The sequence below is a fragment of the Phyllobates terribilis genome, unplaced genomic scaffold, assembly GCF_046119375.1.
Source record: "Phyllobates terribilis strain yellow unplaced genomic scaffold, ASM4611937v1 Scaffold_7__3_contigs__length_470593459, whole genome shotgun sequence".
NCBI classification, from domain to species: domain Eukaryota; kingdom Metazoa; phylum Chordata; class Amphibia; order Anura; family Dendrobatidae; genus Phyllobates; species Phyllobates terribilis.
In genome coordinates, this window is record NW_027362767.1 from 110,620,090 (window position 1) to 110,645,201 (window position 25,112).

At 41.7% G+C, this 25,112-nt stretch overlaps 1 protein-coding gene across 7 annotated transcripts in view; it reads left to right on the plus strand.

The window, feature by feature from the left end:
- Window positions 1–25,112, plus strand: part of NPAS3 (neuronal PAS domain protein 3) — a 788,102-nt gene that overhangs the window by 582,184 nt on the left and 180,806 nt on the right. For all 7 annotated transcript variants that reach the window (XM_073639080.1, XM_073639082.1, XM_073639081.1 and 4 more), the window contains 2 exons: window positions 2,649–2,796; window positions 7,462–7,577. In XM_073639080.1, the coding sequence (XP_073495181.1) occupies window positions 2,649–2,796; window positions 7,462–7,577 (264 nt within the window). The remainder of the gene's footprint in view (window positions 1–2,648; window positions 2,797–7,461; window positions 7,578–25,112) is intronic.

The following is a 25,112-nucleotide window of genomic DNA, read 5'->3' on the forward strand; positions in this document are numbered from 1 at the left end:
ATTCCCAGTCAGAGAACTCTCAGCCAAATCAGACGTCCAGCTTTGTGGTCATGTGGCATGGCTTGTTACAGGGTCAATATTGACATTTAGAATTGCCACCCCCCCAATAGTTGGCACTAGAGTTATGGTTCGCTTCCTCTCTGAAGAGGGTATTAGCATATTTAATTTCTCAGAGGAGCATTGCATGGCCTATAAGTCTCCTTACTACACCGGCTTGACACTTTCCACAAGGAGAAATGTTCTCCTTTAGACACTAGGTTGAGTTTGATATGGAAATAAGCATGGAGAGTCAGACTTCACATAGCATGGCAAATATGGAGTGAAATGGAAGTCTTAGAAATAGGCTGAACAGTGAAATGAAACAGTTCTGGAACACAAAACTTAGCAGTTATCAAATCTGGGTACAATTTGCCACATGCACCAAAAAGGGATCCGTCCACCATCTCCAGTAGCTCGTTGAGTAAGGTGGCTACCTGGAACAGGTGGATTTTTGGTGCCGGTTAGTGCACTTATGTCAAGTCTGCAGTACAGGTTACTGCCTCTTCTTAATGCACTTATGCCAAGTCTGCAGTACAGGATACTGCCTCTTCTTAATGCACTTATGACAAGTCTGCAGTACAGGTTATTGCCTCTTCTTGGTGCACTTATGACAAGTCTGCAGTACAGGTTATTGCCTCTTCTTGGTGCACTTATGACAAGTCTGCAGTACAGGTTATTGCCTCTTCTTGGTGCACTTATGACAAGTCTGCAGTACAGGTTATTGCCTCTTCTTGGTGCACTTATGACAAGTCTGCAGTACAGGTTATTGCCTCTTCTTGGTGCACTTATGACAAGTCTGCAGTACAGGTTACTGCCTCTTCTTGCACTTATGACAAGTCTTCAGCTGCAGTACAGGTTACTGCCTCTTCTTAGTGCACGTATGACAAGTCTGCAGTACAGGTTATTGCCTCTTCTTGGTGCACTTATGACAAGTCTGCAGTACAGGTTATTGCCTCTTCTTGGTGCACTTATGACAAGTCTGCAGTACAGGTTACTGCCTCTTCTAAGTGCACGTATGACAAGTCTGCAGTACAGGTTACTGCCTCTTATTGTTGCACTTATGACAAGTCTGCAGCTGCAGTACAGTTTACTGCCTCTTCTTGGTGCACTTATGACAATTCTGCAGTACAGGTTATTGCCTCTTCTTGCACTTATGACAAGTCTGCAGTACAGGTTACTTACTGCCTCTTCTTGGTGCACTTATGACAAGTCTGCAGTACAGGTTATTGCCTCTTCTTGGTGCACTTATGACAAGTCTGCAGTACAGGTTACTTACTGCCTCTTCTTGGTGCACTTATGACAAGTCTGCAGTACAGGTTACTGCCTCTTCTTGGTGCACTTATGACAAGTCTGCAGTACAGGTTACTGCCTCTTCTTGGTGCACTTATGACAAGTCTGCAGTACAGGTTACTGCCTCTTCTTGGTGCACTTATGACAAGTCTGCAGTACAGGTTACTGCCTCTTCTTGCACTTATGACAAGTCTGCAGTACAGGTTACTTACTGCCTCTTCTTGGTGCACTTATGACAAGTCTGCAGTACAGGTTACTTACTGCCTCTTCTTGGTGCACTTATGACAAGTCTGCAGTACAGGTTACTGCCTCTTCTTGGTGCACTTATGACAAGTCTGCAGTACAGGTTACTGCCTCTTCTTGCACTTATGACAAGTCTGCAGCTGCAGTACAGGTTACTTCCTCTTCTTAGTGCACGTATGACAAGTCTGCAGTACAGGTTACTGCCTCCCTTTGTCTTTTTACGTAACAACTGCTCAATGAATTTTTTCATCTAGATGTTGGACAGATATCAATGGAGTCTTCTTGGCAGTAGACCTTGGCAAAGCCTTCCAAAAACGTCCACATTACTGCATACTTGACACGAAGCTACTTATGTTTTATTCACGTTGACTTTTTTTTTTTTTTTTTTTTTTACAAAAATAGATTACATTTCTGTTTCCCATTCATATTTTGTATGATAGGACGAGTAATTGAAAGATTTTTGGGAGTTTGAACAATAACATCACAATCCTTCACCATTGCTTGTAGTAATTCTCTACTCCTGCCATTGACAACACTGGTGTTGCTGATTTTGGCTGCGGTATGAAGTCTATTCCTCAGTGTCTTTTTCCTTTCTATGACACCTTCACTATTTATCACTCTTTCGTCTTTCTCCTCCATCTCTGAAACCTCTCCCTATGCTGTCTTCACATATTAACTCCCATGGTTTCAGGTCCCCCAACACCCCACCCGATCTCTCCGACTGGGATTTTGTTCATCTGAGAGCTGTAAATTCTCTCTGACAAGATGAAAAGAAAATGCTGTATTTTCTGGCCGGCTGGAATCCCCCAAAATGAGCCCAGGGATCAAAGCTGCACAAATACCTTCAAATAACCTCTAAGAGGCTGGCAGAGAGAGACTTTAATGTGATAGCAGTAGAGTTTAGTGCTGTACTCCCAACGCTTAGAAGGCACACTCCTGTGCTGTAAGTGCATTGCAATGTGACGGTGTAGCTCACCTGCCGGTAGTGGCAGTAATGGGTAATATATGATATTAATCTGTGCAGTGATTGCTATGCTTAATAATGAAAGAACTGAACATGTGTCTTTTCTCTGCAGTGTTGAACAAGGGCCAGTGCGTAACCAAGTATTACCGATGGATGCAGAAGAACGGTGGCTACATTTGGGTCCAGTCTTGTGCTACCATCTCATTCAATGCTAAAAATGCCAATGAGAGAAACATCATCTGGGTCAACTATATCCTCAGGTAATTTCAAGCTTTACTTTTCCCCATGACCTAACTGAAAAAATGAGAAATCCAGTAAACAATGCACCAGAAGACCTTCTTGGTACACTGATTCACATGCAATGTTTTGGCCACACAGGACCTTTATCAAGTCATAAAAATAAGAACTCTTGTGGGGAGCACCTAGTGATAGTCAGTTTATGGTGAAATTATGTTCTTTCCACTTCCAGATTATGGCCCCAAGAGTGCTCACTGGAACCTTCAGTAGTTAAGAAATTTTTCTGTAACCAATGCCATCAGTATGTTTTGCAACAATAAGGTTGCAAAGGTCTTGAGACAGCTCACTGGTTTTACCCATCATGAGATGTTTCTTGTGTGGCACCTTGGTAATAAGACACCTTTTTATAGGCCATCAGTTGAACCAGCTGATATTATTTATTACTAAGTTGCAGGATTGCTTTCTAATTACTGATAGATTTCAGTTGGTGTCATGACTTTTCTTTTGCACCTGTCTTTCTTCATGTGTTCAATACTTTTTTCCTGTGTCATTTCTCATTATTACACATAATTTATGGACATCTATGGTTTGATTTCTTTGCCTGTGTGGATTGGATGGGTTGTTGAGAATTTCATGTGAATAGCACCTTTAGAAATAGATTTACTTAGAAAATTGGTGTTGTGCTCAATACTTATTTTACCCGCTGTATATACACTACCGTTCAAAAGTTTGGGGTCATTTAGAAATTTCATTCTTTTTGAAAGAAAAGCACAATTTTTTTTCAATGAAGCTAACATTAACTGAATCAGAAATACACTCTATACCAAGGGTCTCAAACTCGGCTGGGTACATGGGCCGCACACGTAAAAAAAATTTAATTTGGGGTGCCGCATTCTTTGCAGGACAAAGTGACATTTTTAGTGATACCATTTTTTTTCTATACTCCTTTTGAACATTTTTGCTGTTTTATTTTTTATAGCTTGGGTCGTTATCGATGTGGCGATAATAAAACATGCACTTTTATTGTTTACTTTAGTTTAGATATAAAGCAGCATTTTTAGTGGCAAAATATTTTTTCATGCTTTATTTTGAAGTTTTTCTGCCAAAATCTTGTAGTAATGTGCCCCACCCTGGTCTGCATCTTGTAATGTCCCCCATCTTTGTCCCCATGTTTTAGGACTGTTCCCAGCCTGGTCCCCATGTTTTAGGACTGTCCCCAGCCTGGTCCCCATGTTTTAGGACTGTCCCCAGCCTGGTCCCCATGTTTTAGGACTGTCCCCAGCCTGGTCCCCATGTTTTAAGACTGACCCCAGCCTGGTCCCCATGTTTTAGGACTGTCCCCAGCCTGGTCCCCATGTTTTAGGACTGTCCCCAGCCTGGTCCCCATGTTTTAGGACTGTCCCTAGCCTGGTCCCCATGTTTTAGGACTGTCCCTAGCCTGGTCCCCATGTTTTAGGACTGTCCCTTCTACACATACAAAAGAAAAAAAAAAGATTCTTCTCACCTGTGCTCCGTTCCCTCGGCGTCCTTTCTGCACTTGTGACCCGCAGGCACAATAGACCCCCGATCGCGGCCCGGTCCAGGAGCTGCCGGCAGCTGCGCTTCAGTTCAGTGTATTGCCGCGCAGAGACCGGCTCTCTGCACAGCAATACCAGTGGCAGCCACCGGCCTATCGGAGGCCAGCAGCTGACATCTGCGCGTGTCAGTGACATCATACGCTGCTGCGCTGGGACGCAGATGTCAGCTGCTGGCCTCTGATAGGCCGGTGGCTGCCACTGGTATTGCTGTGCAGAGAGCCGGTCTCTGCGCGGCAATACACTGAACTGAAGCGCAGCTGCCGGCAGCTCCTGGACTGGGCCGCGATCGGGGTCCTTTGGTGCCTGCGGGCCGCATGCGGCCCGCATGTTTGAGACCCCTGCTCTATACATTGTTAATGTGGTAAATGACTATTCTAGCTGCAAACGTCTTGTTTTTATTGCAATATCTACATAGGTGTATAGAGGCCCATTTCTAACCACCACCACTCCAGTGTTTTAATGGTACATTGTGTTTGCTAACTGTGTAAGAAGGCTAATGGATGTTTAGAAAACCCTTGCACAAGTATGTTAGCCCAGCTGAAAACGGTTTGGCTGATTTGAGAAGCTATAAAATTGACCTTCCTTTGAGCTAGTTGAGAATCTGGAGCATTACATTTGTTCTATGAAACTCTCAAAATGGCCAGAAAAAGAGAACTTTCATGTGAAACTCGACAGTCTATTCTTGTTCTTAGAAATGAAGGCTATTACATGCGAGACATTGCCAAGAAACTGAAGATTTCCTACAACGGTGTGTACTACTCCCTTCAGAGGAGAGCACAAACAGGCTCTAACCAGAGTAGAAAGAGAAGTGGGCGCCCCGCTGCACAACTGAGCAACAAGACAAGTACATTAGAGTCTCTAGTTTGAGAAATCGACACCTCACAGCAACTCAACTGGCAGCTTTATTAAATAGTACACGCAAAACGCCAGTATCAACATCTACAGTGAAGAGGCGACTCCGGGATGCTGGCCTTCAGGGCAAAGTGGCAAAGAAAAAGCCATATTTCAGACTGGCTAATAAAAAGGAAAGATTAATATGGGCAAAAGAACACAGACATTGGACAGAGGAAGATTGGAAAAAAAGTTTTATGGACAGATGAATCAAAGTTTGAGGTGTTTGGATCACACAGAAGAACATTTGTGAGATGCAGAACAACTGAAAAGATGCTGGAAGAGTGCCTGACGCCATCTGTCAAGCATGGTGGAGGTAATGTGATGGTCTGGGGTTGCTTTGGTGCTGGTAAAGTGGGAGATTTGTACAAAGTAAATGGGATTTTGAATAAGGAAGGCTATCACTCCATTTTGCAACGCCATGCCATACCCTGTGGACAGCGCTTGATTGGAGCCGATTTCATCCTACAACAGGACAATGACCCAAAGCACACCTCCAAATTATGCATGAACTATTTAGGGAAGAAGCAGGCAGCTGGTCTTCTATCTGTAATGGAGTGGCCAGCGCAGTCACCAGATCTCAACCCCATTGAGCTGTTGTGGGAGCAGCTTGACCGTATGGTACGCAAAAAGTGCCCATCAAGCCAATCCAACTTGTGGAGGGGCTTCAGGAAGCATGGGGGGAAATTTCTCAAGATTACCTCAGGAAATTAACAGCTAGAATGCCAAAGGTCTGCAATGCTGGAATTGCTGCAAAGGAGCATTCTGTGACCAAAGCAAAGTTTGAAGGAGAAAATTATTCTTTCTAATAAAAATCATTATTTCTAACCTTGTCAATGTCTGGACTATATTTTCTATTCATTTTCCACCTCATTTGATAAATAAAAGTATGAGTTTTCATGGAAAACACAAAATTGTCTGGGTGACCCCAAACTTTTGTACGGTAGTGTATGTAGCATACTGTAGTGTTTTTTAACCAGACTGCTTAAACGAGGACTGGGTAAAATAGTCATACAGGCAGGTAATGCTTTACCATAACTTAGTAAGTCGTGAAGGGTCTTGTTGCTCCAGGGTTGCTTTTCCATTGCTCTTCATATACAGGGCTGCAGCTGTGATGCCCGTTCTAAAACTGACCGCTGCAGCCAGTCACTATCCTTAGTGTTGATGCAAAGTAGATGCATAAGACCACTGAGGCAGGTGATTGGCTGCAGCGGTCATATTTTATAGACAGAATGTCACTATTGCAGCTTGGTAAAGAAAGACTGTCGGGAAGCGTCAGAGTCTTCAGCAGATAAGAATACATATTTAGCCTATTTTGTTATTTGGAGGCATTATTGCTTGTAAGCCAATTTTTCCCAATACCTGACATTCCCTTTAAGATGCAGTCATGAATTTATATGCAGTACACACAAACACACATGGGCACAGTATAAGTATGTTACATAGCTAGCTCAAGGAATCAGTAACAGCACTCCTGTATCAACCTGCCACACAAAACAGCAAGAGGCTAATACATCTTTATCAGCTGAAAAAAAAAAATAACAAAATAGGTTTTTAGCCAAAAATTCAACCATTGGAAGCTGAGATGCACTAAGACAATGAGCAGAGCAAGTGCGCCACCTGCTGCAAATGTCAGAGCTGTGCACCAGTCAGTCATTACTGCAGATGTTAGTTGGAAGATACCAATAGGCAAGCGTGCTGCAATCCTCACTGGAGACATACTAGGAGTTTGCAGATTTAAATTTTATATTGTAGTTTTGACATGATATTATAAATGCACATATTTGATAGTGAACATTATTCGCACCGTTAATTTTTAATTATAAAAAATCCAATAGGGCCGATTCATCAAGACTTCTTTACGTACAGTGTGCGCTGTGCCAGTCTTTCTGGAGTACATGGTGCCGAATTAAGAGGTACATGCCACTTAATACATTTTCCGCATCTCCCCTGTGGCGTGGGACCCCGTGCTCCTCGCTAGAGAAGCTCCTCCAATCACGGCCTTAGCGTTTGCTTGTTTGATAAGTTTGACAGGAGGCGCGGTCACGTCCCTGTCCCGTTTCGGCCCCACTCCAGCTCTGCTCATTGGAGCAGATTCAAGCTGGCATGCCAAAAGTTGCAACATTTTTGCACAATTCCCAGTTGAGCAAAAATATTGCACATTTTCAAAACATTTACTATTTAACCCCAATATCTCATGTCCCTTTTTTACTGATTTAGTTTGCCTGAATACAAGGACATTCCAATGGATATTGCTCAGCTGCCACATTTGCCTGAAAAGACTTCAGAATCGTCAGAGACCTCCGACTCGGATTCAGACTCCAAGGATAATTCAGGTAACGCAGCTGTTATACTTCTCTTTACTTTATTCTGCTTTTGACATATTTATAATGTATCTAGAACATAAATGTGAACTTTCCGTTGAAAAAAAAAACTCTTAAAAGGGTAGCACAAGAAGCCTATGGGATGGAAAACAGCTATTGTCCTTGAATACCGCATGCTGAGAAATCCTCTCTGTTGCTAAGACGTTACAAAAGATAGACTTAAAGGGGTATTCCCATCTCCAAGAGCCTATCCCAATATGTAGTAAATATAATAAAAATAATAATAATCGCAAATACCTCCAATTAGAAATGTAGTATAGTTCTTCTGATTCACTATGTCGCTTACCCCATGTGCAGGTACTTACTAATATTATTATTATTATTACACCTACTACATATTGGGATAGGATTTTGGAGATGGGAATACCCCCTTAAAGGGATTGTCCACGCTTGGTACAAAAGGTAGCACTTTATATGACTACAGACTGCTGAATCCTGACAGTGTGTAATGCGCACACTGTCAGGATTTCCTGGTATTGCTGGTACAAGTAGGCAGTCACGTGGCAGCTGCGATTTGCATACTTTTTTGGTCACATGCCGACTAAACTTATTTGGTTAGAAGTAAATGTATAAAAGCTTGACACATCTACTCAGTGCGTGACGGCAAGTTGGCAAATCATATATACTATTTAGTGGCTGCTCCCGGGTACTGCACATCAGCTCCTATTTCATAAACCGGACTCCCATCCTAAGAATAGGTTATCCTAACAGAAACCCATTTAAGGCCATGTTCACACTATGCGTTTTTTTTATGCAAATTTTCAGCTGCGTTTTACAGTACCAGCAAAGTCTGAGATTTCATAAATCTCATTCACACACATTGGTTTTTGTGTCCTCAGTATTTTGTGCTTTGCGTGTTTTTTTGCACAATAGAGCATGTTACTTCTTTCAGCGTTTTTTCAGCGTTTTTTACCCATTGAAAGTAATGGGTGGTGATAAAACGCCTAGTGTGAACATAGCTATCAGGTTTCGCTGCATTTTTAGTAAAAAAAAAGCAAGCACAGCAGTGTGAGAAACTCATTTATTTTTGTGATTTTGCCATGTTGTCTTGGTCACCTGAGATGGCAGTTTGGATTAGTACAGTTTAATTAAATTAGTGATGTGTACAATGTAAACATTGGCTGAGCTAGGTGTGAGATTGAACAATACTTGTGGCCCAGAGAGGTGTGAAATTGAACAATTCCTGAGCAACTCAATGGCAGACCATAGTGTGAAAATAAATAGTGTCCTATAAACTCTATTCACTGCCAGTGTCTTAGAAAAACTATTCCTGAGCAGTTCACCTCCCCCCACTGTTACATTTGTACTTCTGGTTAATATGGTTTCACATGTGTCTTGCATTGGTGACCTGTGTTCATGCTTCTATGGTGGAAGCAAAGCTGAACTATGGGAGCCTGAAAATCACACAAAAAATGCACCATAAAACGCACAAAAACCTGCATTTTTAACACAGCTTTTTTCCTGCCAAGAGATCAGGTTTTGCTGCAGAAAAAAAACGCCTAGTGGGAACATAGCCTGACTCTCAGGCCATGTGCCCACGTAGCATTTTTGCGGCCGCGAAAACGCTTGTAAAAACTGTCTGCCATGCAAAGCAATGTGAATTTGGATGTGCTGTGCACATGATGCGCTAATTAGCACGCCGAATTCGCATTGCGTTGCATGACCATTTCTACCGCGATTACGCTGGAAATTCACGGCCATTGAAACGCAGCAAACCCGCAGGTATATGTGGATTTGCTGCGCTTCAATTAAATTCAATGGCTGCGAATTTGCAGCGTAATCGCGGTGCGTGTGGTACCCGGGATGAAGAGGAGACTACAACTCCTCTTCATCCCGGCTACAACGCGGTGAAAAAAAGAAATAAAAAAGTTAAAAATAAATAAAACCTGTACACTCACCTCTCCAGTCTCCTCCCGGCAGCGGCGTCCTCTCTACTCGGCGTCTCGCGGTGTACTGGCAGGACCTGCGGTGATGTCATTTAGTCAGCTGACGGTCACGCGACCGCTGATGTCAGCGGTCAGGTGATGGTCGCTAGTTGCATGGATTTATATTGTGTGATCAACTTGTCAAGCACTTTCCAAGTGACGCTCAAAATCGCTTGGAAAAGCGCTTGAAAAAACGTATGCGAAAAAGCTGAAAAAACGCTTCTCTCTGGCAGAAAAAACGCATGTAAATCTGCATACGGTTTTTTTTCTGCCAGAGAGAGGCAAAAACGCTCTGCAGCAAATCTGCTACGTGGGCACATAGCCTCAGTGCAATGTCTGTTTTAGTAAATTTGTGTCTAACTCAATTTCTTTGAAATGTATCTTTTCTTGGAAAGCTAACCAGAAGTGTGACCCCATTATTCCTCCTGGAAATGTCTGAATAAATTGTCTAGTGGTTGATATCATTCCACTTGTTAATAGGGTGTTTTTCTACACAGTCAGTGCTGCCAGCTTCAGTCTCTGTTGGCACACCCCTACTAACAAGCAGAAAGGTAATGCTCAATTTGCTCATACATTCCCAGGAGGAACTACGGACAGATGCACAGTTCAGAGATTTGACAAAAGGTGCAGCAGAATTTTCTGAGTAACACCAACCATCCTGTTTGAAGATGGTGCCCAGTGATCAAATGAGGAGTGAGAATGGTTGGATGAGACAAAATATGACTTTTGTTATTGGAATAATTTAAAATAATTTCCTGTGTTCAGATATTGATGTTACATACAGTGATATTGCGCTCCCTTTATCATACCTTCTTGTTCAGCTAATGGGTCCAGTGCTGAAGAATAAAGCCACTGGCCTGCCCGGAGCTACTGAGCATGTGTGAGCACCAGTACTCCGAAGAACAGAGAATGTAATATCAGGGAATGTAATATCAGGGAATGTAATATCAGGGAATGTAATATAAGGGAATGTACCAAGGATTGTATTATCAGGGAATGTACAAGGGATTGTAATATAAGGGAATGTAATATCAGGGAATGTAATATCAGGGAATGTAATGTCAGGGAATGTAATATCAGGGAATGTACCAGAGAATGTAATATCAGGGAATGTACCAGAAAATGTAATATCAGGGAATGTAATATCCAGGAAAGCACCAGGGAATGTAATATCAGGGAATGTACCAGGGAATGTAGTATCAGGGAATGTACCAGGGAATGTAATATAAGGGAATGTAATATCAGGGAATGTACCATGGAATGTAATATAAGGGAATGTAATATCAGGGAATGTACCAGGGAATGTAATATCAGGGAATGTACCAGGGAATGTAATATCAGGGAATGTACCAGGGAATGTAATATCAGGGAATGCACCAGGGAATGTAATATAAGGGAATGTAATATCAGGGAATGTACCAGGGAATGTAATATCATGGAATGTACCAGGGAATGTAATATCAGGGAATGCACCAGGGAATGTAATATAAGGGAATGTAATATCAGGGAATGTACCAGGGAATGTAATATCAGGGAATGTACCAGGGAATGTAATATCCAGGAAAGCACCAGGGAATGTAATATAAGGGAATGCATCAGAGAATGTAATATCAGGGAATGTACCAGGGAATGTAGTATCAGGGAATGTACCAGGGAATGTAATATAAGGGAATGTAATATCAGGGAATGTACCAGGGAATGTAATATCAGGGAATGTAATATCAGGGAATGTAATATAAGGGAATGTACCAAGGATTGTATTATCAGGGAATGTACAAGGAAATGTACCAGGGAATGTAATATCAGGGAATGTACCAGGGAATGTAATATAAGGGAATGTACCAGGGAATGTAATATCAGGGAATGTACCAGGGAATGTAATATAAGGGAATGTACCAGGGTATGTAATATCAGGAAATGTACCAGAGAATGTAATATCAGGGAATGTAATATCAGGGAATGTAATATAAGGGAATGCACCAGGGAATGTAATATCAGGGAATGTACCAGGGAATGTAATATCCAGGAAAGCACCAGGGAATGTAATATCAGGGAATGTACCAGAGAATGTAATATCAGGGAATGTAATATCAGGGAATGTAATATCAGGGAATGTACCAGGGAATGTAATATAAGGGAATGCATCAGAGAATGTAATATCAGGGAATGTACCAGGGAATGTAGTATCAGGGAATGTACCAGGGAATGTAATATAAGGGAATGTAATATCAGGGAATGTACCAGGGAATGTAATATCAGGGAATGTAATATCAGGGAATGCACCAGGGAATGTAATATAAGGGAATGTAATATCAGGGAATGTAATATAAGGGAATGTACCAAGGATTGTATTATCAGGGAATGTACAAGGAAATGTACCATGGAATGTAATATCAGGGAATGTACCAGGGAATGTAATATAAGGGAATGTACCAGGGAATGTAATATCAGGGAATGTACCAGGGAATGTAATATAAGGGAATGTACCAGGGTATGTAATATCAGGAAATGTACCAGAGAATGTAATATCAGGGAATGTAATATCAGGGAATGTAATATAAGGGAATGCACCAGGGAATGTAATATCAGGGAATGTACCAGGGAATGTAATATCAGGGAATGTAATATCCAGGAAAGCACCAGGGAATGTAATATCAGGGAATGTACCAGAGAATGTAATATCAGGGAATGTAATATCAGGGAATGTAATATCAGGGAATGTACCAGAGAATGTAATATCAGGGAATGTACCAGGGAATGTAATATCAGGGAATGTAATATCCAGGAAAGCACCAGGGAATGTAATATCAGGGAATGTAATATAAGGGAATGCATCAGAGAATGTAATATAAGGGAATGTACCAGGGAATGTAATATCAGGGAATGTAATATCAGGGAATGTAATATCCAGGAAAGCACCAGGGAATGTAATATCAGGGAATGTACCAGGGAATGTAGTATCAGGGAATGTAATATCAGGGAATGTACCAGGGAATGTAATATCAGGGAATGTACCAGGGAATGTAATATCAGGGAATGTACCAGGGAATGTAATATCAGGGAATGTAATATCAGGGAATGTAATATCCAGGAAAGCACCAGGGAATGTAATATAAGGGAATGCATCACAGAATGTAATATCAGGGAATGTACCAGGGAATGTAGTATCAGGGAATGTACCAGGGAATGTAATATAAGGGAATGTAATATCAGGGAATGTACCAGGGAATGTAATATCAGGGAATGTACCAGGGAATGTAATATCAGGGAATGCACCAGGGAATGTAATATAAGGGAATGTAATATCAGGGAATGTAATATAAGGGAATGTACCAGGGAATGTAATATAAGGGAATGTACCAGGGAATGTAATATCAGGGAATGTACCAGGGAATGTAATATCAGGGAATGTACCAGGGAATGTAATATCAGGGAATGTACCAGGGAATGTAATATCAGGGAATGCATCAGAGAATGTAATATAAGGGAATGTACCAGGGAATGTAATATCAGGGAATGTAATATCCAGGAAAGCACCAGGGAATGTAATATCAGGGAATGTAATATAAGGGAATGCATCAGAGAATGTAATATAAGGGAATGTAATATCAGGGAATGTAATATCCAGGAAAGCACCAGGGAATGTAATATCAGGGAATGTACCAGGGAATGTAGTATCAGGGAATGTAATATAAGGGAATGTAATATCAGGGAATGTACCAGGGAATGTAATATCAGGGAATGTACCAGGGAATGTAATATCCAGGAAAGCACCAGGGAATGTAATATAAGGGAATGCATCAGAGAATGTAATATCAGGGAATGTACCAGGGAATGTACCAGGGAATGTAATATCAGGGAATGTACCAGGGAATGTAATATCAGGGAGTGCACCAGGGAATGTAATATAAGGGAATGTAATATCAGGGAATGTACCAGGGAATGTAATATCAGGGAATGTACCAGGGAATGTAATATCAGGGAATGTACCAGGGAATGTAATATCAGGGAATGTAATATCCAGGAAAGCACCAGGGAATATAATATAAGGGAATGTACCAGGGAATGTAATATAAGGGAATGTACCAGGGAATGTACCAGGGAATGTAATATCAGGGAATGTAATATAAGGGAATGTACCAGGGAATGTAATATCAGGGAATGTACCAGGGAATGTAATATCAGGGAATGTACCAGGGAATGTAATATCAGGGAATGTAATATCCAGGAAAGCACCAGGGAATATAATATAAGGGAATGTACCAGGGAATGTAATATAAGGGAATGTACCAGGGAATGTACCAGGGAATGTAATATCAGGGAATGTAATATAAAGGAATGCATCAGAGAATGTAATATCAGGGAATGTACCAGGGAATGTAGTATCAGGGAATGTACCAATGAATGTAATATCAGGGAATGCACCAGGGAATGTAATATAAGGGAATGCATCAGAGAATGTAATATAAGGGAATGTACCAGGGAATGTAATATCAGTGAATGTACCAGGGAATGTAATATAAGGGAATGTACCAGGGTATGTAATATCAGGAAATGTACCAGAGAATGTAATATCAGGGAATGTAATATCAGGGAATGTAATATAAGGGAATGCACCAGGGAATGTAATATCAGGGAATGTAATGTCAGGGAATGTAATATCAGGGAATGTACCAGAGAATGTAATATCAGGGAATGTACCAGGGAATGTAATATCAGGGAATGTAATATCCAGGAAAGCACCAGGGAATGTAATATAAGGGAATGCATCAGAGAATGTAATATAAGGGAATGTACCAGGGAATGTAATATCAGGGAATGTAATATCAGGGAATGTAATATCCAGGAAAGCACCAGGGAATGTAATATCAGGGAATGTACCAGGGAATGTAATATCAGGGAATGTACCAGGGAATGTAATATCAGGGAATGTACCAGGGAATGTAATATCAGGGAATGCACTAGGGAATGTAATATAAGGGAATGTAATATCAGGGAATGTACCAGGCAATGTAATATCAGGGAATGTACCAGGGAATGTAATTTCCAGGAAAGCACCAGGGAATGTAATATAAGGGAATGTAATATCAGGGAATGTACCAGGGAATGTAGTATCAGGGAATGTACCAGGGAATGCACCAGGGAATGTAATATCCAGGAAAGCACCAGGGAATGTAATATAAGGGAATGCATCAGAGAATGTAATATCATGGAATGTACCAGGGAATGTAATATCAGGGAATGCACCAGGGAATGTAATATAAGGGAATGTAATATCAGGGAATGTACCAGGGAATGTAATATCAGGGAATGTACCAGGGAATGTAATATCCAGGAAAGCACCAGGGAATGTAATATAAGGGAATGCATCAGAGAATGTAATATCAGGGAATGTACCAGGGAATGTAGTATCAGGGAATGTACCAGGGAATGTAATATAAGGGAATGTAATATCAGGGAATGTACCAGGGAATGTAATATCAGGGAATGTAATATCAGGGAATGCACCAGGGAATGTAATATAAGGGAATGTAATATCAGGGAATGTAATATAAGGGAATGTACCAAGGATTGTATTATCAGGGAATGTACAAGGAAATGTACCAGGGAATGTAATATCAGGGAATGTACCAGGGAATGTAATATAAGGGAATGTACCAGGGAATGTAATATCAGGGAATGTACCAGGGAATGTAATATAAGGGAATGTACCAGGGTATGTAATATCAGGAAATGTACCAGAGAATGTAATATCAGGGAATGTAATATCAGGGAATGTAATATAAGGGAATGCACCAGGGAATGTAATATCAGGGAATGTACCAGGGAATGTAATATCAGGGAATGTAATATCCAGGAAAGCACCAGGGGATGTAATATCAGGGAATGTACCAGAGAATGTAATATCAGGGAATGTAATATCAGGGAATGTAATATCAGGGAATGTACCAGAGAATGTAATATCAGGGAATGTACCAGGGAATGTAATATCAGGGAATGTAATATCCAGGAAAGCACCAGGGAATGTAATATCAGGGAATGTAATATAAGGGAATGCATCAGAGAATGTAATATAAGGGAATGTACCAGGGAATGTAATATCAGGGAATGTAATATCAGGGAATGTAATATCCAGGAAAGCACCAGGGAATGTAATATCAGGGAATGTACCAGGGAATGTAGTATCAGGGAATGTAATATCAGGGAATGTACCAGGGAATGTAATATCAGGGAATGTACCAGGGAATGTAATATCAGGGAATGTACCAGGGAATGTAATATCAGGGAATGTAATATCAGGGAATGTAATATCCAGGAAAGCACCAGGGAATGTAATATAAGGGAATGCATCACAGAATGTAATATCAGGGAATGTACCAGGGAATGTAGTATCAGGGAATGTACCAGGGAATGTAATATCAGGGAATGTACCAGGGAATGTAATATCAGGGAATGTACCAGGGAATGTAATATCAGGGAATGCACCAGGGAATGTAATATAAGGGAATGTAATATCAGGGAATGTAATATAAGGGAATGTACCAGGGAATGTAATATAAGGGAATGTACCAGGGAATGTAATATCAGGGAATGTACCAGGGAATGTAATATCAGGGAATGTACCAGGGAATGTAATATCAGGGAATGTACCAGGGAATGTAATATCAGGGAATGCATCAGAGAATGTAATATAAGGGAATGTACCAGGGAATGTAATATCAGGGAATGTAATATCCAGGAAAGCACCAGGGAATTTAATATCAGGGAATGTAATATAAGGGAATGCATCAGAGAATGTAATATAAGGGAATGTAATATCAGGGAATGTAATATCAGGGAATGTAATATCCAGGAAAGCACCAGGGAATGTAATATCAGGGAATGTACCAGGGAATGTAGTATCAGGGAATGTAATATAAGGGAATGTAATATCAGGGAATGTACCAGGGAATGTAATATCAGGGAATGTACCAGGGAATGTAATATCCAGGAAAGCACCAGGGAATGTAATATAAGGGAATGCATCAGAGAATGTAATATCAGGGAATGTACCAGGGAATGTAGTATCAGGGAATGTACCAGGGAATGTAATATCAGGGAATGTACCAGGGAATGTAATATCAGGGAGTGCACCAGGGAATGTAATATAAGGGAATGTAATATCAGGGAATGTAATATAAGGGAATGTACCAGGGAATGTAATATCAGGGAATGTACCAGGGAATGTAATATCAGGGAATGTACCAGGGAATGTAATATCAGGGAATGTAATATCCAGGAAAGCACCAGGGAATATAATATAAGGGAATGTACCAGGGAATGTAATATAAGGGAATGTACCAGGGAATGTACCAGGGAATGTAATATCAGGGAATGTAATATAAGGGAATGCATCAGAGAATGTAATATCAGGGAATGTACCAGGGAATGTAGTATCAGGGAATGTACCAATGAATGTAATATCAGGGAATGCACCAGGGAATGTAATATCAGGGAATGTACCAGGGAATGTAATATAAGGGAATGCATCAGAGAATGTAATATAAGGGAATGTACCAGGGAATGTAATATCAGTGAATGTACCAGGGAATGTAATATAAGGGAATGTACCAGGGTATGTAATATCAGGAAATGTACCAGAGAATGTAATATCAGGGAATGTAATATCAGGGAATGTAATATAAGGGAATGCACCAGGGAATGTAATATCAGGGAATGTAATGTCAGGGAATGTAATATCAGGGAATGTACCAGAGAATGTAATATCAGGGAATGTACCAGGGAATGTAATATCCAGGAAAGCACCAGGGAATGTAATATAAGGGAATGCATCAGAGAATGTAATATAAGGGAATGTACCAGGGAATGTAATATCAGGGAATGTAATATCAGGGAATGTAATATCCAGGAAAGCACCAGGGAATGTAATATCAGGGAATGTACCAGGGAATGTAATATCAGGGAATGTACCAGGGAATGTAATATCAGGGAATGTACCAGGGAATGTAATTTCCAGGAAAGCACCAGGGAATGTAATATAAGGGAATGTAATATCAGGGAATGTACCAGGGAATGTAGTATCAGGGAATGTACCAGGGAATGCACCAGGGAATGTAATATCCAGGAAAGCACCAGGGAATGTAATATAAGGGAATGCATCAGAGAATGTAATATCAGGGAATGTACCAGGGAATGTAGTATCAGGGAATGTACCAGGGAATGTAATATCAGGGAATGTAATATAAGGGAATGTACCAAGGATTGTATTATCAGGGAATGTACAAGGGATTGTAATATAAGGGAATGTAATATCAGGGAATGTAATATAAGAGAATGTAATATAAGAGAATGTAATATAAGGGAATGTACCAGGGAATGTAATATCAGGGAATGTACCAGGGAATGTAATATAAGAGAATGTAATATAAGGGAATGTGCCAGGGAATGTAATATAAGGGAATGTGATATCAGGGAATGTAATATAAGGGAATGTACCAAGGAATGTAATATAAGGGAATGTAATATAAGGGAATGTACCAAGGAATGTAATATAAGGGAATGTACCAGGGAATGTAATATAAGGGAATGTACCAGGGAATGTAATATAAGGGAATGTAATATCAGGGAATGTAATATAAGAGAATGTACCAGGGAATGTAATATAATGGAATGTACCAGGGAATGTAATATCAGGGAATGTAATATAAGGGAATGTACCAAGGATTGTATTATCAGGGAATGTACAAGGGAATGCACCAGGGAATGTAATATAAGGGAATGTACCAGGGAATGTAATATAAGGGAATGTAATATCAGGGAATGTAATATAAGGGAATGTACCAAGGAATGTAATATCAGGGAATGTACCAGGGAATGTAATATAAGGGAATGTAATATAAGAGAATGTAGTATAAGGGAATGTACCAGGGAATGTAATATAAGGGAATGTAATATCAGGGAATGTACCAAGGAATGTAATATAAGGGAATGTACCAGGGAATGTAATATAAGGGAATGTACCAGGGAATGTAATATAAGGGAATGTACCAGGGAATGTAATATAAGGGAATGTAATATCAGGGAATGTAATATAAGGGAATGTACCAAGGATTGTATTATCAGGGAATGTACAAGGGAATGCACCAGGGAATGTAATATAAGGGAATGCACCAGGGAATGTAATATAAGGGAATGTACCAGGGAATGTAATATAAGGGAATGTAATATCAGGGAATGTAATATAAGGGAATGTACCAAGGAATGTAATATAAGGGAATGTAATATAAGGGAATGTACCAAGGATTGTATTTTCAGGGAATGTATAAGGAAATGTACCAGGGAATGTAATATCAGGGAATGTAATATAAGGGAATGTACCAGGGAATGTAATATAAGGGAATGTAATATCAGGGAATGTAATATCCAGGAAAGCACCAGGGAATGTAATATCAGGGAATGTAATATAAGGGAATGCATCAGAGAATGTAATATAAGGGAATGTAATATCAGGGAATGTAATATCAGGGAATGTACCAGGGAATGTAGTATCAGGGAATGTACCAGGGAATGTAATATAAGGGAATGTACCAGGGAATGTAATATAAGGGAATGTACCAGGGAATGTAATATAAGGGAATGTAATATCAGGGAATGTAATATAAGGGAATGTACCAGGGAATGTAATATAAGGGAATGTACCAAGGAATGTAATATAAGGGAATGTACCAAGGAATGTAATATAAGGGAATGTACCAGGGAATGTAATATAAGGGAATGTACCAGGGAATGTAATATAAGGGAATGTACCAGGGAATGTAATATAAGGGAATGTAATATCAGGGAATGTAATATAAGGGAATGTACCAGGGAATGTAATATAAGGGAATGTACCAGGGAATGTAATATAAGGGAATGTAATATCAGGGAATGTAATATAAGGGAATGTACCAAGGATTGTATTATCAGGGAATGTACAAGGGAATGCACCAGGGAATGTAATATAAGGGAATGTACCAGGGAATGTAATATAAGGGAATGTAATATCAGGGAATGTAATATAAGGGAATGTACCAAGGAATGTAATATCAGGGAATGTACCAGGGAATGTAATATAAGGGAATGTAATATAAGAGAATGTAATATAAGGGAATGTACCAGGGAATGTAATATAAGGGAATGTAATATCAGGGAATGTACCAAGGATTGTATTATCAGGGAAAGTACAAGGGAATGCACCAGGGAATGTAATATAAGGGAATGTACCAGGGAATGTAATATAAGGGAATGTACCAGGGAATGTAATATAAGGGAATGTAATATCAGGGAATGTAATATAAGGGAATGTACCAAGGATTGTATTATCAGGGAATGTACAAGGGAATGCACCAGGGAATGTAATATAAGGGAATGCACCAGGGAATGTAATATAAGGGAATGTACCAGGGAATGTAATATAAGGGAATGTAATATCAGGGAATGTAATATAAGGGAATGTAATATAAGGGAATGTAATATAAGGGAATGTAATATAAGGGAATGTACCAAGGATTGTATTTTCAGGGAATGTATAAGGAAATGTACCAGGGAATGTAATATCAGGGAATGTACCAGGGAATGTAATATAAGGGAATGTACCAGGGAATGTAATATCAGGGAATGTAATATAAGGGAATGTACCAGGGAATGTAATATAAGGTGTAACATACCTGGTGGCGTCCTTGCATGGTGGTCCATCTCCCACTGTGCAAGAGAGCGCACTTGATCTCCTGTCCAGAGTGTCTCTCTGGCTTCCCTCCATGCTGTCTGTTTGTGTCTGTCTCTGCTGCTTAAGGGCGGCGCCCGATCACTTCCTGCTTTTTGTACCTGCTGTGGGTCACACCCCTTGTGCGTCCTCAGCCTATTGCTGTCTGACACTTGGTATATAGCTCAGCAGCTCCCTTCTATCCCTGCCTGAGCATAAGTGTTTCATTCAGTGTGTGCTTGCACTCTGAAGGTGCCAGGTCCCGTTCTGTGTTCTCTTGTCTGCCTATCCTGGAGGCTGTATTTCCAGGCCTGTCTGAACACGCTCCTAGCCTGTTCCTCCTGCCTTCTAGGGGCCGATTACCTAGACCTGTTCCTGTATCTTGTCTGACCTGTCTGAACACGCTCCTAGCCTGTTCCTCTCGCCTTCTAGGGGCTGATTACCTAGACCCGCTCCTGTATCTTGTCTGTCCTGTCTGAACACGCTCCTTGCCTGTTCGTCCTGCCTCTCTGGGGGCCGTATTCCCAGACCCGCTCCTGTATCCCGCTGCAGTGTCGGTCTCCTCCGTACACTCAGTTCCAGTCTGAACTCTCTCCTATCCTTTACCTGTTTTGCCTCTATGTCCGTTCCCTTCCTTTTTCTGCAGAGTCTGAACTCGTACCTAACTCCTGCTTGTTGTCTCTGTACTCCCGTTTGTGAGTGTGTGGTCCACTCGCTACTTCACTGCAAGTACCCTGTGGGTGTCTGGCTCTGTCTTTCCCTTCCTGTCTGTTCCGTGTGAACAGAGCCCTGTCCCCCCTACTCAGCCTAGCCTGCTCTGACTCCTTTGCTCACCGCTCCGGCGGTTCTAGCCTGCTCTGACTCCTTGCTCACTGCTCCGGCAGTCCTGTCCTGCCCTGCTTCTGCCCGCTGCTCCGGCAGTCCTGTCCTGCCCTGCTTCTGCCCGCTGCTCCGGCAGTCCTGTCCTGCCCTGCTTCTGCCCGCTGCTCCGGCAGTCCTGTCCTGCCCTGCTTCTGCCCGCTGCTCCGGCAGTCCTGTCCTGCCCTGCTTCTGCCCGCTGCTCCGGCAGTCCTGTCCTGCCCTGCTTCTGCCCGCTGCTCCGGCAGTCCTGTCCTGCCCTGCTTCTGCCCGCTGCTCCGGCAGTCCTGTCCTGCCCTGCTTCTGCCCGCGGCTCCGGCAGTCCTGTCCTGCCCTGCTTCTGCCCGCGGCTCCGGCAGTCCTGTCCTGCCCTGCTTCTGCCCGCGGCTCCGGCAGTCCTGTCCTGCCCTGCTTCTGCCCGCGGCTCCGGCAGTCCTGTCCTGCCCTGCTTCTGCCCGCGGCTCCGGCAGTCCTGTCCTGCCCTGCTTCTGCCCGCGGCTCCGGCAGTCCTGTCCTGCCCTGCTTCTGCCCGCGGCTCCGGCAGTCCTGTCCTGCCCTGCTTGTGCTCGCTGCTCCTGCAGCCCCGTCCTGCTCTGTTCTTGCCCACCGCTTCGGGCGTTCCCTCCCTGCTGTGGTTGTCTACCGCATCTGCGGTTCTGTGACCCAGTCTGTACTGGGTCTTAACCTTTCTGTGCTCCAGCCCGTCCTTTCGGCCAGTACCTCCCTGCCTGCATACTCGCCTGTATCCACCCATCTGCATACCTGCCGTGTTTGCTTATATCCACCAGTCTGTGCCAGCCTAACCTGCCTGTTCCTGAGTCCCAGTGTGTACTGGGTCCTATCCCGCCTGTGTTCCTACCTGCTAGTGCCTCCCTGTCTGCACTCTAGCTGTGCTTGCCTGTACCCCTCTACCTGTATTGTTCCTGAGTCCCAGTGTGTACTGGGTCCTATCCCGCCTGTGTTCCTACCTGCTAGTGCCTCCCTGTCTGCACTCTAGCTGCGCTTGCCTTTACCCGCCTGCCAGCATACCAGTCGTGCCTGCCTATACCCTCCAGTCTGTGCGCCAGCCTAACCAGCCTGATCCAGTAATCCCTGTGTGGGTCAACCCCCGTGTCCGGAGTTTGACCTGGAGTAGCACCTGGTCCCTCTGCCCGGTTTCTCCCTGGTGCACTGGCGTCGTATGCCGTCGTGCCATCTTGGTCGGATCGGCCAGATACTTAGTGACGCCCCTCCAGGCACTCTCCGGTTCATGGTCCAGTGGAATCACTACAATCACACGCACACGCCGCTCAGCCCGGGCGTGTGCATAACATAAGGGAATGTACCAGGGTATGTAATATAAGGAAATGTACCAGAGAATGTAATATCAGGGAATGTAATATCGGGGAATGTAATATCAGGGAATGTAATATAAGGGAATGCACCAGGGAATGTAATATCAGGGAATGTACCATAGAATGTAATATCAGGGAATGTACCAGGGAATGTAATATCAGGGAATGTAATATAAGGGAATGTACCAAGGAATGTAATATCAGGGAATGTACCAGGGAATGTAATATAAGGGAATGTAATATAAGAGAATGTAATATAAGGGAATGTACCAGGGAATGTAATATAAGGGAATGTAATATCAGGGAATGTACCAAGGATTGTATTATCAGGGAAAGTACAAGGGAATGCACCAGGGAATGTAATATAAGGGAATGTACCAGGGAATGTAATATAAGGGAATGTACCAGGGAATGTAATATAAGGGAATGTAATATCAGGGAATGTAATATAAGGGAATGTACCAAGGATTGTATTATCAGGGAATGTACAAGGGAATGCACCAGGGAATGTAATATAAGGGAATGCACCAGGGAATGTAATATAAGGGAATGTACCAGGGAATGTAATATAAGGGAATGTAATATCAGGGAATGTAATATAAGGGAATGTACCAAGGAATGTAATATAAGGGAATGTAATATAAGGGAATGTACCAAGGATTGTATTTTCAGGGAATGTATAAGGAAATGTACCAGGGAATGTAATATCAGGGAATGTACCAGGGAATGTAATATAAGGGAATGTACCAGGGAATGTAATATCAGGGAATGTACCAGGGAATGTAATATAAGGGAATGTACCAGGGAATGTAATATAAGGGAATGTACCAGGGTATGTAATATCAGGAAATGTACCAGAGAATGTAATATCAGGGAATGTAATATCAGGGAATGTAATATAAGGGAATGCACCAGGGAATGTAATATCAGGGAATGTACCATAGAATGTAATATCAGGGAATGTACCAGGGAATGTAATATCAGGGAATGTAATATCCAGGAAAGCACCAGGGAATGTAATATCAGGGAATGTAATATAAGGGAATGCATCAGAGAATGTAATATAAGGGAATGCACCAGGGAACGTAATATCAGGGAATGTAATATCAGGGAATGTAATATCCAGGAAAGCACCAGGGAATGTAATATCAGGGAATGTACCAGGGAATGTAGTATCAGGGAATGTACCAGGGAATGTAATATAAGGGAATGTAATATCAGGGAATGTACCAGGGAATGTAATATCATGGAATGTACCAGGGAATGTAATATCAGGGAATGCACCAGGGAATGTAATATAAGGGAATGTAATATCAGGGAATGTACCAGGGAATGTAATATCAGGGAATGTACCAGGGAATGTAATATCCAGGAAAGCACCAGGGAATGTAATATAAGGGAATGCATCAGAGAATGTAATATCAGGGAATGTACCAGGGAATGTAGTATCAGGGAATGTACCAGGGAATGTAATATAAGGGAATGTAATATCAGGGAATGTACCAGGGAATGTAATATCAGGGAATGTAATATCAGGGAATGCACCAGGGAATGTAATATAAGGGAATGTAATATCAGGGAATGTAATATAAGGGAATGTACCAAGGATTGTATTATCAGGGAATGTACAAGGAAATGTACCAGGGAATGTAATATCAGGGAATGTACCAGGGAATGTAATATAAGGGAATGTACCAGGGAATGTAATATCAGGGAATGTACCAGGGAATGTAATATAAGGGAATGTACCAGAGAATGTAATATCAGGGAATGTAATATCAGGGAATGTAATATAAGGGAATGCACCAGGGAATGTAATATCAGGGAATGTACCAGGGAATGTAATATCAGGGAATGTAATATCCAGGAAAGCACCAGGGAATGTAATATCAGGGAATGTACCAGAGAATGTAATATCAGGGAATGTAATATCAGGGAATGTAATATCAGGGAATGTAATATCAGGGAATGTAATATCAGGGAATGTAATATCAGGGAATGTAATATCAGGGAATGTACCAGAGAATGTAATATCAGGGAATGTACCAGGGAATGTAATATCAGGGAATGTAATATCCAGGAAAGCACCAGGGAATGTAATATCAGGGAATGTAATATCAGGGAATGTAATATAAGGGAATGCATCAGAGAATGTAATATAAGGGAATGTACCAGGGAATGTAATATCAGGGAATGTAATATCAGGGAATGTAATATCCAGGAAAGCACCAGGGAATGTAATATAAGGGAATGCATCACAGAATGTAATATCAGGGAATGTACCAGGGAATGTAGTATCAGGGAATGTACCAGGGAATGTAATATCAGGGAATGTACCAGGGAATGTAATATCAGGGAATGTAATATAAGGGAATGTACCAGGGAATGTAATATCAGGGAATGTAATATCAGGGAATGTAATATCCAGGAAAGCACCAGGGAATGTAATATAAGGGAATGCATCACAGAATGTAATATCAGGGAATGTACCAGGGAATGTAATATCAGGGAATGTACCAGGGAATGTAATATCAGGGAATGTACCAGGGAATGTAATATCAGGGAATGCACCAGGGAATGTAATATAAGGGAATGTAATATCAGGGAATGTAATATAAGGGAATGTACC